The 13,514-nt window shown below is 46.6% G+C and overlaps 1 protein-coding gene across 1 annotated transcript in view; it reads left to right on the forward strand.

Moving 5' to 3' along the window:
• Window positions 1–13,514, forward strand: part of ITPR2 (inositol 1,4,5-trisphosphate receptor type 2) — a 428,831-nt gene that overhangs the window by 146,268 nt on the left and 269,049 nt on the right. Inside the window, exons 17-20 of the mRNA XM_029057432.2 lie at window positions 1,812–1,931; window positions 2,050–2,235; window positions 7,833–8,084; window positions 12,059–12,203. Coding sequence (XP_028913265.1) covers window positions 1,812–1,931; window positions 2,050–2,235; window positions 7,833–8,084; window positions 12,059–12,203 — 703 coding nt within the window. The remainder of the gene's footprint in view (window positions 1–1,811; window positions 1,932–2,049; window positions 2,236–7,832; window positions 8,085–12,058; window positions 12,204–13,514) is intronic.

Raw genomic sequence — 13,514 nt, forward strand, 5'->3', positions numbered from 1 at the left:
GTGAAATAACTTGCCCAGGGTCACACAGCAGACAAGTGGCCTGCTGTGTGTGGAGGACTGTACTAAGTGCTTGGGAGTGTTCAGTACAACCAAGTTGGTAGACATATTCCTCTGCCCACAAGGAGCTCACAGTCTAGTGGGAAAACAGACACTTTTTCACCAAAGGGAAGCTTCCCTTTAAGGGGAGTTGAACTGTTTCCTGTTTAGGTGGTTAGGCCAAATGCAGAGAAGCAGCGTGGCTTAGTGGCAAGAACCCAGGCTTGGGAGTCAGAGGATGTGGGTTCTAATCCCGGCTCCGTCACTTGTCTGCTGTGGGACCTTGGGCTAGCCACTCCTCCGGACCTCAGTCACCTCATCTGAAAATGGGGATTAAAACTGTGAGCCCCACGTCAGACAACCTGATTACCTCATATCTACCCCAGCATTTAGAAGAGTTATTATTATTATAATCATTATTATTATGGACATCACTGTAGAGTGAGTGCTCTAGAATGGATGACACAGTGAGACTGCATTAAAATAATAATAATAATAGTGTTTGTCAAGTGCTTACTATGCTCCAGGCAACTGTACTAAGTGTTGGGGTGAATACAAGCAAATGGCATTGGACACATTCCCTGTCCCGCGTGGGGTTCACAGTCTCAATCCCGATTTTACAGATGAGGGAACTGAGGCCCAGAGAAGTGAAATAACTTGCCCAAAGTCACACACTGCAGAGGAGCGTTGGAGTCGGGAGTAGAACCCATGCCCTTCTGACTCACAGTCCTGTGCTCTGTCCTCCACGCCATGCTACTTCTCTACTACACCATGCTTAAAGCATTACTTGCTGTTACGCTATTGCTCTTCAGATGCTAAAAATATGGTCAGGAGGTCTGACGTCAACAGAGTGCCATGATCTTAGTGGTCTGAGATAAAATTGCAAAAATATAAACACCTCAAAATGAACATTTGCAGGAGCCCTAACTCGGTTGTGAAGACATTGAAGAAGCAGCGTGGGCTAGTGGATAGAGCTCGGGCCTAAGAGTCAGAGGGTCATTCATTTGTTCAATCGTATTTCTTATGCGCTTACTCTGTGCAGAGCACCGTAGAAGTGCTTGGGAGAGTACAATACAACAATAAGCAGACACATTCCATGTCCACAACAAGCAAGGGATAGAGGGGAGGGGATACTCACCCCAGCCCCACAGCACTTAGGGAAATATTCTTATACCCTATTATTTCCCTAATCAATTTTTAATATCTGTCACCTGCTGTAGACTGTAAATTCCTTGTGAACAGGGATCAATGAATCAATAAATGGCCATGGGTTCTAATCCCAGCCCTACCACTTGTCTGTGTGACCTTGAACAAGTCGCAGCGTGGCTCAGTGGAAAGAGCATGGGCTTTGGAGTCAGAAGTCATGGGTTTGAATCCCGGCTCGGCTACTTGTCAGCTGTGTGACTTTGGGCAAGTCACTTAACTTCTCTGTGCCTCAGTTACCTCATCTGTAAAATGGAGATTAAGACCGTGAGCCCCACATGGGACAACCTGATTCCCCTGTGTCTACCCCAGTGCTTAGAACAGTGCTCGGCACATAGTAAGCACTTAACAAATACCAACATTCTCTGTGCCTGTCACCTCATCTGGAAAATGGGGATTAAGACTCTGAGCCCTATGTGGGCCAGTTCATGTGTCCAACCCAAGTACCTTGTAACTACTAAAGCATTTAGTACAGTGCCTGGCACATAGTAGGAGCTTAACAAATATGACAATTATTATTATTTTTTGAGCACTCTGTTTGATGTTCAGGTTTTATCCGCTTCTTTTGTCAGATTCTTGGATTATCTGTCAGATCTGTGCGTGTCCAACACCACCGCGATCCCGGTAACCCAGGAGCTCATTTGCAAATTTATGCTGAGCCCGGGAAACGCCGACATCCTCATCCAGACCAAGTAAGCACCATGACCGGGGAAATCCTTTCCCCCACTCATTTCTCCACCTCTGTCGCAGCGTTTAGTGCAGTGGCGTGGGAGCGTGTCGGTAGCTTCGGCGGGTGTGATCTCTCCGCAGACTAGTGTCGATGCAAGTCGAAAACCCCTTGGAGTGTTCCGTCGCCTCCGACGACATGGACGACGAAGAGGTTTGGCTCTACTGGATCGACAGTAACAGAGAACCTCACGGCAAAGCGATCCGTCACCTGGCCCAGGAGGCAAAAGAAGGGACCAAGGCCGATATGGAAGTGCTGACCTACTACAGGTAAAGCCGCCGGTAGTTAGAACGGTCAGTGGCAGAGACCACTGGTGAGCTTTCAGCTTTAAAGAGTCAATCCCCTTGCTCCTTTCCTACCTCACCTTGCTACTCTCCTACCTCAACCCAAACTGCACACTTGGCTCCTCTAACGCCGACCTACTCAGTGTATCTCGATGTCATCCATCTTGCTACCGACCTCTCGCCCACATCCTACCTCTGGCCTCGAATGCCTTCCCCCTTCATATCTGACAATTACCTCCCCACCCCTTTCAAAGCCTTATTGAAGGCGCATCTCCTCCAAGAGGCCTTCCCTGACTAAGTCCTCCTTTCCTCTTCTCCCGCTCCCTTCTGTTCCTCCTTGCCTTACATCTTTTATTCGCCGCCCCCAGCCTAGCTCCAAAGCACTTTGTACATATCTGTCTGTCTCTCCTTCTCGACTCAGCGCATTACAGGCAGGGAACGTGTCTGTTAATTGTACTCTCCTACAGACTTAGAACAGTGCTTGGAACATAGCAAGTGCTCAGTAAATGCCATTGATTCACTGATCCCTGTGTCAACATTAATTTACAGTCTACAGCAGGTGACAGACATTAAAAATAGGGATAGGGGAAATAGTAGAGTATAAGTGCTGTGGGGCTGGGGTGAGAATCCCCTCTAGGCTAAGCTTGTTATGGGCAGAGAATGTGTCCGGTTCATTGTCGTATCGTACTCTCCCAAACGTTTAGTACGGTGCTCTGCACACAGTAAGTGCTCAATAAATGCAATTGAATGAATGAATGAGTCAGAGTGTCAAAGAAGTACTCAGTTAAGGGCATAGTCAATGCAGAGGAGAAAGGAAATAAAGGGCTTAGTGTGGGAAGGTTTCTTAGAGGAGATTTGATTTTAGGAGGGTTTTGAAAATAGGGGAGAGTGGAAAGCTGTCAGATATGAAGGGGACTGAGTTCCAGGCCAGAGAGAGAACTTGGGCAAGGGGTTGGTGGTGGGATAGTTGAGCATGAGGTAGAGAGTAGGTTGGTTATGGAGAAGTCGAGTGTGTGGGATGGATGGTATCGGGATCGCCGTCATTAGATAGGAGGGGAAAAGCCGATGAGGTGCTTTTAAGCCGATGGTGAGGAATTTCTGTCTGATGCAGAGGTGGATGGGCAACATCTGGAGGATTTCGAGGAATGGGGAGATATGGAAGTATGAGAAGCAGAGTGGCTTAGTGGATAGAGCTCGGGGCTGGGATTCAGAAGCACCTGACTTCTAATCCCAACTCTGCCACATTCCTGTAGCATAACCTTGGGCAAGTCACTTAACTTCTCTGGGCCTCGGTTTCCTCATCTGTAAAATGGGGATTAAGAGTGTGAGCCCAGGTGGGACAGGGTCTGTGTCCAACCTGATTAACTTGTATCTACCGCATCACTTAGAACAGTGCTTGACAAATAGTAAGCGCTTAACAAGTTACATAATTATTACTGTTATTAATGACTGAACAGTTTTTCAGAAAAATGATCCAGGATCAGAGTGAAGTTTGGCCTGGAGAGGGGAGAAACAGTATGTGGAAAGGTTAGTGAGGAAGCTGATGCAGTAGTCATGGAGGAAAATGATGAGCGCTTAGATTTGCATGGTAGGAGTTTGGATGGTGAGGGAACGGCAGATCCTAGAAGCGACAGGACACGGTGACAATTTGAATGTGTGGGTTGAGTGAGAGAGATGAGTTGAGGATACTGATTAGGTTGTGGGCTTGAAGGCTTGTAATACTCTTGACTGATTGAGGCTAAAAGAAGCTTAATTGAATTGGATTCATTCAATCGTATTGATTGAGCGCTTACTATGTGCAGAGCACTGTCCTAAGCGCTTGAATAATAATTGTGGTATTTGTTAAGTTCTTACTATGTGCCAGGCACTGTACTGAGCACTGGGGTGGTTTCAAGCAAATAGAGTTGGACAAAGTCCCTGTCCCACATGGGGCTCATAGTCTTAATCCCCATTTTACAGATGAGGTAACAGGACTAGAGAAGTGAAGTGACTTGCCCAAAGTCACAGAGCAGACAAATGACGGAGCTTTGTTGATTAGCATAATAATGGTGAATTAATACTGTGAGCCCCATGTGGGACATGGACTGTGTACAACCTGATTAGCTTGTATCTACCCCAAGGTTTAATACAATGTCCGGCACAGAGTAAGTACTTAAGTACCGCTTAAAAAAAGAAAGAAATGGCAATATCACCAGGCTAGATATTCAACTAGGTAGTCTATGATCGATCAGTCAATCAGTCATATTTATGAAGCACTTACCGTATTCAGAACACTGAGCTAAGCACTTGAGAGTGTACAACACAACAATATAATAGACACATTCCCTGCCCATAACAAACTTAAAGTCCAGAAGGGGAGACAGACGTAACTATAAATAAATAAATTACAGATATGTTCATGAGTGCTTTGGGGCTGGGAGGTGGGATGAATGAATAATAGTAAAGGGAGCAAGTCAGGATGACGCGGAAGACAGTGGGAGAAAAGGAAGGGGGTGCTTAATCAGGGAAGGCCTTTTGGAGGAGACTTGCCTTCGGTAAGGTTTTGAAGTGGGGGAGAGTCATTGTCTGATATAAGGAGGGAGAGCATTCCAGGACAGAGGCAGGATGAGAGCGAGAGCTCAGCAGCGAGGTAGGCAAGATTGAGGTACAGTGAGTAGGTTAGTAGGAGCAAAGTCTGCTTGCCAGGTTGTAGTAGGAGAGTTGCAAGGTGAAGAAGGAGGTGGGGTGGAGATTGTGGGCTTTGAAGCCAAGGGTCAGGAGTTTTCTGTTTTATGTGAGGTGGATGGGAAACCACTGGAGGTTCTGGAGGAGTGGAGAAACATGAACTGAACGGTTTTTGAGAAAAATGATCTGGGCAGTAGAGTCAGGTATGGATTGGAATAGGGAGAGACAGAGGGCAGGGTGGTCAGCAAGGAGGCTGATGCGATAAGGTGGGATAGGAGAAATGCTTAGACGAACATATTAAGCAGTTTGGATGGAGAGGAAAATACGGATTTTAGCAATGTTTTGAAAGTTGAACCCACAGGATGTAGTGATGAATGGAATATGTGGTTGAGTGAGAGAGAGGAGTCAAGTATAAGGCCAAGGTTAGGGGCTTGTGAGACAGGAAGGATGGTGGTGCCGTCTGCAGTGATGGGAAAGTCAGTGCGGGGACAGAGTTTGGGTGGAAAGATAAGGCGCTCCTTTTAGACGAATTAAGTTTGAGGTGACGGGAGGACATACAAATAGAGATGTCTTGAAGGCAGGAGGAGATGTGAGACTGCAGAGAGGGAGAGAGATCAGGGCTGGAGCTGCAGATTTGGGTATCGTTCGCAGAGAGGTGGTAGTTGGAGCCATGGAAGTGAATGAGTTCTCCAAGGGAGTGGGTGGAGATGGAGAATAGAAGGGGACCAAGAAGTGAACCCTGAGGGACCCCCACAGTTAGGGGATGGGAAGCAGAGGAGGAGCCCACAATAGAGACTGAGAGTGAGAGGCCAGAGAGCTAGAAGGAGAACCAGGAGAGGACAGTGTCAGTGAAGCCGAGGTTAGACAGTGTTTCCGGGAGAGGGGGTGGTCTACAGTGTCGAAGGCAGCCGAGAGATTGAGGAGGATTAGGATGGATCAGAGGCCGATGGATTTGGCAAGAAGAAGAACCATGGTGACCTTTGAGAAGCCACATTGGAGAGGGTCAAGGAGAGAATTGGAGGAGAGAAACTTGAGTCGGCAGGTGTAGACGACCCTCTCAAGGATTTTGGCGAGGAATGGTAGGAGGGAGCCGTGGGGTGAAAGAAGTGGTTTTTTTTTAGGATAGGGGAGACGTGGCCATATTTGAAAGCAGTGGAGAAGAAGGTAGTCCACTGATCAATAGTATTTCTTGAGCACCAATTGCAGTAGTTGTAATAGTAATAGTATTTATTAAAGGCTTATTGGGTACTGAGCACCGTACTACATGATGGCAGAGAATGCACAGATTAGAGATTAGCCCTGTTCCTTGGGGGCTCACAATCGATGAGTAGAAGCGGGGAGGATGGACTGGATTCAGACACATCATCGCCTTGTGATGAAACACAACACTGACAAATACACAAAACAAAACCAAAGTCAATAGGGAAGCAGCATGCCTTAGTGGATAGATTGCAGGCATGGGAATCAAAAGGATCTGTGTTCTAATCCTGGCTCTGTCACATGTCCGCTGTGTGACTTGGGACAAGTCATTTCATTTGTCTGGGCCTCAGTTCCCTCGTCTGTCAAATGGGGATGAAGACTCTGAGCCCCATGTGGGTCAGGGCCTGTGTCCAACCTGCTTAACTTGTATCTACCACAGCATTTAGAATAGTGCTTGGCACGTAGTAAGTGCCTAACAAGTACCATTATTATTATGATTAAGTGGAAGAGAAGCAACATGGCTTAGTTGATAGAGTCCGGGCCTGCCATGTGTCTACTGAGTGACCTTAGGCAAGTCCCTTCACTTCTCTGGGCCTCAGTTCCCTCGTCCGTCAAATGGGGATGAAGACCGTGAACCCCATGTGGGCAGGGACCGTGTCCAACCTGCTTAACATGTATGATGATGATGACAATGATTATGGTATTTGTTAAACATTTACCATGTGCCAAGCACAGTTCTAAGCACTGGGGTAGATACAAGGTAATGAGGTTGTCCCACATGGTGCTAATAGTCCTAATCCCCATTTTCCAGATGAGGTAACTGAGGCCCAGAGAATAATAATAATGTTGGTATTTGTTAAGTGCTTACTACGTGCAGAGCACTGTTCTAAGCGCTGGGGTAGATACAGGGTAATCAGGTTGTCCCACGTGAGGCTCACAGTTAATCCCCATTTTACAGATGAGGTAACTGAGGCACAGAGAAGTTAAGTGACTTGCCCACAGTCACACAGCTGACAAGTGGCAGAGCTGGAAGTCGAACCCATGACCTCTGACTCCGAAGCCCAGGCTCTTTCCGCTGAGCCACGCTGCTTCCCCAGGATTAGAACCCATGTCCTCTGACTCCCAAGCCCAGGCTCTTTCCACAAGCCACACTGCTTCTCTCTACCGCAGGGCTTAGAACAGTGCTCGGCACATCGTAACAATAATAGTAGTGATAGTATTTGTTAAGGGCTTACTATGTGCCAAGCACTTTTCTAAGCACTGAGGTAGATGCAGGGTAATCGGGTTGTCCCACGTGGGGCTCACAGTCTTCATCCCCATTTTAGAGATGAGGTAACTGAGGCCCAGAGAAGTGAAGCGGCTTGCCCAGGGTCCCACAGCAGACAGGAGGCGGAGCTGTTCGTTCTGTTTCGCTCTGCCGTCTGTCTCCCCCGATTAGACTGTGAGCCCGTCACTGGGCAGCGATTGTCTCTATCTGTTGCCGAATTGTCCATTCCAAGCGCTTAGTCCAGTGCTCTGCACATAGTGAGCGCTCAATAAATACTGTTGAATGAATGAATGAATAGAACCCACGTCCTCTGACTCCCAAGCCCTTTCTCTTGCCACTAAGCCACGTCGCTTCTCTAAGCGCTCCACATATTTAAGCGCTGAACGAGTACCGCAGTTCTGATCATCGTTATTATTAACGGGTCCAAAACAATCCGCCGTTTGTTTTTAAGGTATCAGTTAAATCTGTTTGCGAGAATGTGCCTGGACCGGCAGTACCTGGCCATCGACCAGATCTCCAGCCAGCTGTCCGTGGACCTGCTCCTGCGCTGCGTGGCGGACGAGAGCCTGCCGTTCGATCTGCGCGCCTCCTTCTGCCGCCTGATGCTGCACATGCACATCGACCGAGATCCCCAGGAGTCCGTGGTGCCCGTGCGATACGCCCGCCTGTGGACTGAGATTCCCACCAAAATCACCATCCACGAGTGAGTCTTCCCCGCTCGGCCCCTCTTTTCCTTTCGTTCGGTCCTATGTCCCGAGCGCTTTCGGTGCGCAGAGCACTCTACTGAGCGCTTGAGAGAATATGAGAAGCAGCGTGGCTCAGTGGAAAGAGCCCGGGCTTGGGAGTCAGAGGTCATGGGTTCGAATTCCGGCTCTGCCACTTGTCAGCTGTGTGACTGTGGGCAAGTCACTTGACTTCTCTGTGCCTCAGTTACCTCATCTGTAAAATGGGGATTAACTGTGAGCCTCACGTGGGACAACCCGATGACCCTGTATCTACCCCAGTGCTTAGAACAGTGTTCTGCACATAGTAAGCGCTTAACAAATACCAACATTATTATTATAAAAGAGCAAGAAACGGACAGTTTCCCTGCCTGCGACGAGTTTATAGTCTAGAGGACTGCTTCTCTGGCTTGGATCTGTGACCTGTGGACATTGGATATCCACCCCACGCCCAATCCCGACACGGTGGAGTGGCTAGAGCCTCGGGCCTGGTAGTCAGAAGGTCATGGGTTCTAATCCTGGCTCCGCCACTTGTCTGCTGGGTGACCTTGGGCAAGTCACCTCACTTCTGGACCTCAATTTCTTTATCTGTAAAATAAGGATTGAGACTGTGAGCCCCACATGGGCCAGAAACTGAGTCCAACCTGATTTGCTTAGTTAAGTGCTTAACAAATACCTTAATTATTAATTAATATAACTGTTATTACTTACGTTTGCATCTTTAAACTATGTATGGTAAATTACTGATTTATTCATATAAATAATAATAATGTTGGTATTTGTTAAGCACTTACTACGTGCAGAGCACTGTTCTAAGCGCTGGGGTAGATACAGGGGAATGAGATTGTCCCACGTGAGGCTCACAGTCATCCCCATTTTACAGATGAGGTAACTGAGGCACAGAGAAGTGAAGTGACTTGCCCACGGTCACAAAGCTGATAAGGAGCAGAATTGGGACAAACAAACAAACAAACAAACAAATAAATAAATGAATAAGCAGTATGGCCTAGTGGATAGAGCATGGGCCTGAGAGTCAGGCAGTCATGGGTTCTAATCTTGCCTCTGCTACTTGTCTGCTGTGTGATCTTGGGCAAATCACTTCACTTCTCTGTCCCTCAGATACCTCATGTGTCAAAAGGAGGTTGAGACTATGAGCCCCATGTGGGACAGGGACTGTGTCCAACCCAATTTGCTTGTATCCACCCCAGAGCTTAGTGCCTTGACAGACACTTAAAAATGCTTAACAAATACCACAATTATTATTATTATTTTTATTATTGTTATTAATCTCTGGACCTCAGTTACCTCATCTGTAAGACTGTGAGCCCTATGTGGGTCAGGGACTGTGTCCTACCTGATTAGCTGGCTATCCACCCCAGCATGCAGAACAGTGCTTGACACATCCCTTAACAAATCCCACAATTAATTTGTACAGTGCCTGGCTCATAATAAGCACTTACCAAATACCTTAAAAAAATTCTATTAATGTCTGAATCCCCTTCTGGACAGCTTTTATGGGCAGGGAACCTGTCTGCTAATTGTATTGGATTGTACACTCCATTTGGCCTACTGGGTCGAACACAAGCCTGGGAGTCATAAGGACCAGAGTTCCAATCCCTGCCCCGACCCTTATGTGTGTGTGACCTTGGGCAAGTCACTTAATTTTACCTCAGTTCCCTCATCTGTGAAATGGGGATTAACGATGCGAGGCCCATGTGGGGTGTGGACTATCTCCAACTTGATTACCTTGGAGTGAGCCCGTCATTGGGCAGGGATTGTCTCTATCTGTTGCCGAATTGTACATTCCAAGTGCTTAGTACAGTGCTCTGCACATAGTAAGCGCTCAATAAATACTATTGAATGAATCTACTCCAGCACTTAGAACAGTGTTTGACACATAATAAGCATATAACGAATACCATCATCATTACTGTTAGAGAAGCAGCATGACCTAATGGAGAGAACCCGGGCCGGGGAGTCCAAAGGTCCCGGGTTCTAATTCCGCTCTGCCACTTGTCTGCTGTGTGACTTTGGGCAAGTCACTTTACCTCTCTGTGCCTCAGGTCCCTCATCTGTAAAATGGGGATTAAGACTGTGAGCCCCATGTGGGACAACCCGACAACTTTGTATCTACCCCAGCACTTAAAACAGTGCTTGGCACATAGTAAGTGCTTAACTAAAACTGTCATCATCATCACCTTGGGAAAGTCACCTCACTTCACTTCTCTGTGCCTCAGTTCCTTAATCTGGAAAACAGGGATGAAGACCTTGAGCCCTATGTGGGACAGGGACTGTGTCTAACCCCATTTGCTTGTATCCACCCCAGCGCTTAGCACAGTGCCTGGGACAAAATAAGCGCTTAACAAATACCACAATTATTAGTATGGGGCTCTGCTCATAGTAAGCGCTCTAGAAACACCGTTGATTGATTGAGTCCAAAGAGGGCCTCTTCCTGGAACAGTCGGGCTCAAAATCACAACCAGGAACCGCAGTTTCAGTGAACCAGACGAGAGTGGGAATGTCTTCGGTGAGCCCAGACCTTTATTAATCTTAATATATTTTATTCCTACCCTGAGCACTTACAGGTATTTTTATTTGCATGTTCAATTATTCAGTCCCCTATTTTCAAGGTAACTTTTTGATTCTCTCCTTCTAATCTTTTTCTTCCTCCTTCCTCATTTTGGATTCTCTCTCCTGGTAATCGTTAGGTGGAGGGCAGAGAACTTTTCTAGATCCTGCTCAATTATTCCATCAATCGATGGTATTGAGCGCTCACTGTGTACGGAGCACTGTACTAAGTGTTGGGGAGAGTATGAAGAGTGAGCGCGTTGTGGGCAGGGATTGTCTGTATTTGTTGCTGAATTGTGCTTCCCAGGCGCTTAGTACAGTGCTCTGTATTCAGTAAGCGCTCAATAAATACCATTGAATGAATGAATGAATGAAGTAGCCTTCTGTCATTGCAGACTTCATACTCGGTAAGTGCTCAGCAAGTAGCATCGTTGGTTGACACGATCCTGAAAACAGAACGGAGTCACTTCTAGAGTGGAAGCCCATCGTGGGCAGGGCACATGTCCAACAGCTCGGCTATACTGTACTCTGCCAAGTGCTTAATACAGTGCTCTGCACACTATGCACTCAATAAATACCTCTGATTGAGTGATCATTTTATGAGTAATAGACATTTCTAGGTGTTATACTTTAGGAGATCAGAGGGGAAATGAAGGAAGAACCGTTACCTGCTGGTCATTAAATTCACTTCATTTGATCGTAATGATCGAGCGCCTACTGTGTGCAGAGAGCTGTACTAAGCGCTTCACTTCAAAATTACTTCTCAGGACTGATGTTGGATTTTACATTCTGCTCTCCAAAATTGATTTTCTTCAGAGGGCAGACTTGGGAGCTCATGGCTACATTATAAAAGGGAGCTGTTAGTAGAACCCAAGAAATACTTGGGGTTTTTGTATTTGCAAAGCACTGTACTAAGGGCTGGGATAGACAGCATGATCAGGTGCCGCTTAGTGGAAAGAGCCCGGGCTTTGGAATCAGAGGTCATGGGTTCGAATTACGACTCTGCCACTTGTCAGCTGTGTGACTGTGGGCAAGTCACTTAACTTCTCTGTGCCTCAGTTACCTCATCTGTAAAAAGGGGATTAACTGTGAGCCTCACGTGGGACAACCTGATGACCCTGTATCTACCCCAGCACTTTGAACAGTGCTCTGCATATAGTAAGCACTTAACAAATACCAACATTATTAAAACAGGAGGGAGAACAGGGATTGAATCGCCATTTTACAGATGAGGCCCAGAGAAATTAAGTGATCTGTCCCAATTCTCACAGCAGACAAAGGGCAGAGACAGGTTTAGAACCCAGGTCCTCTGTGACTCTCGGGCCTGGGCTCTTTCCACTAGGCCTCTCTGCTTCATTCCATTTTGCCTATCCTCTCTGCTTTGCAGGTACGATTCCATTACCGATTCCTCCAGAAATGACATGAAGAGCAAGTTTGCGCTGACCATGGAGTTTGTGGAGGAGTACTTGAAAGAAGTTGTCAATCAGCCATTTCCTTTTGGTGACAAAGAGAAAAACAAACTTACATTTGAGGTGAGGCCTCCCATTTCCTCTTTAACCCCTTCAGATTTTCCCAGTGCAAAAAGAAAGCCAGCATCCTTTTGGCAAGGGATGTTTTACTTCGATGAGAAAAGTTTCATTTTGGAATGGTTCATTAATAATAATAGTGGTGTTTATTAAGCGCTTACTTATTCATTCACTCATTCATTCAATCGTATGTATTGAGCACTTACTCTATGCAAAGCACTCTACTAAGTGCTTGGGAGAGGACAATATAACGGAAAACAGACACATTCCTGCCCACAGAGAGCTCACAGTCTAGAGGGGGAGACAGACATTAATATAAATAAATAAATACTCAGTGCCAAGCACTGTAGTAAGCAATGGGTAGATACAAAATAATCAGGTTGGACAAGGCCCATGTCCCACATGGGGCTCACAGTCTAAATTCCCATTGTACAGATGAAGGAACTGAGGCCCAGAAAAGTGAAGTGACCTGCACAAGGTCACAGAGCAGATAAGTGGTGGAGCCAGGATGAGAACCCAGGTCCTCTGACACCCAGGCCTGGGCCCTATTGTTTGTCTTCCATCTCATCTTAAAAGTGCAAGTCCCAGACTAGGGGTTCCTCAACCTGAACCCTTTCAATTGTCAACATCCTCCTTCTTTTCCTTTTTTTTTTGAAAAATGGTATTTGTTAAGCTCTTACTATGTGCCAGGCACTTTACTAAATGCTGGGATATATATGAGCTAATCAGATTGGACACAGTCTGTGTCCCACAAAATAATAATAATAATAATGGTATTTATTAAGAACTTCCTATGTGCCATGCACTAAGCAATGGGATAGATGCAAGTAATCAGATTGTCCCGCATGGGGCTTACGGTCTCAATCCCCATTTTACAGATGAGGGAACTGAGGCACAGAGAAGTGAACTGACATTCCCAAGGTCACACAGCAGTCAGAGTGGCAGAGCTGGGATTAAAACCCAAGTCCTGCTAACTCCCAGACCCGGGCTCTAGCCACTGGACCACACTGCTTCTCTGTGTATTAGTATAGATGTGACATAGACCAAGCTGCCTTTAAGTCTATTGGAGCAAGGGGCAGGCTGGTCTCGGCTCCTGGGCAGACTTAGGAGTGTCAGCCTTAGTCAGTATTATTTTTTGAGTGCTTTCTGTGTGCAGAGCATTGTATAACAATTTGGGAGAGTACAACATAACAATGAACAGACACATTCCTTGCCCACAACAAGTCTAGAGGGGGAGAAGGACATTAGTAGAAATAAATAAATGAAGATATGGACGTAAGCGGTGTGGGACTGGGAGGGGGTTGAATAAAGAGAGCG

The sequence above is a fragment of the Ornithorhynchus anatinus genome, chromosome 2 (genome assembly GCF_004115215.2).
Source record: "Ornithorhynchus anatinus isolate Pmale09 chromosome 2, mOrnAna1.pri.v4, whole genome shotgun sequence".
In the NCBI taxonomy this organism is placed as follows: Eukaryota; Metazoa; Chordata; class Mammalia; order Monotremata; family Ornithorhynchidae; genus Ornithorhynchus; species Ornithorhynchus anatinus.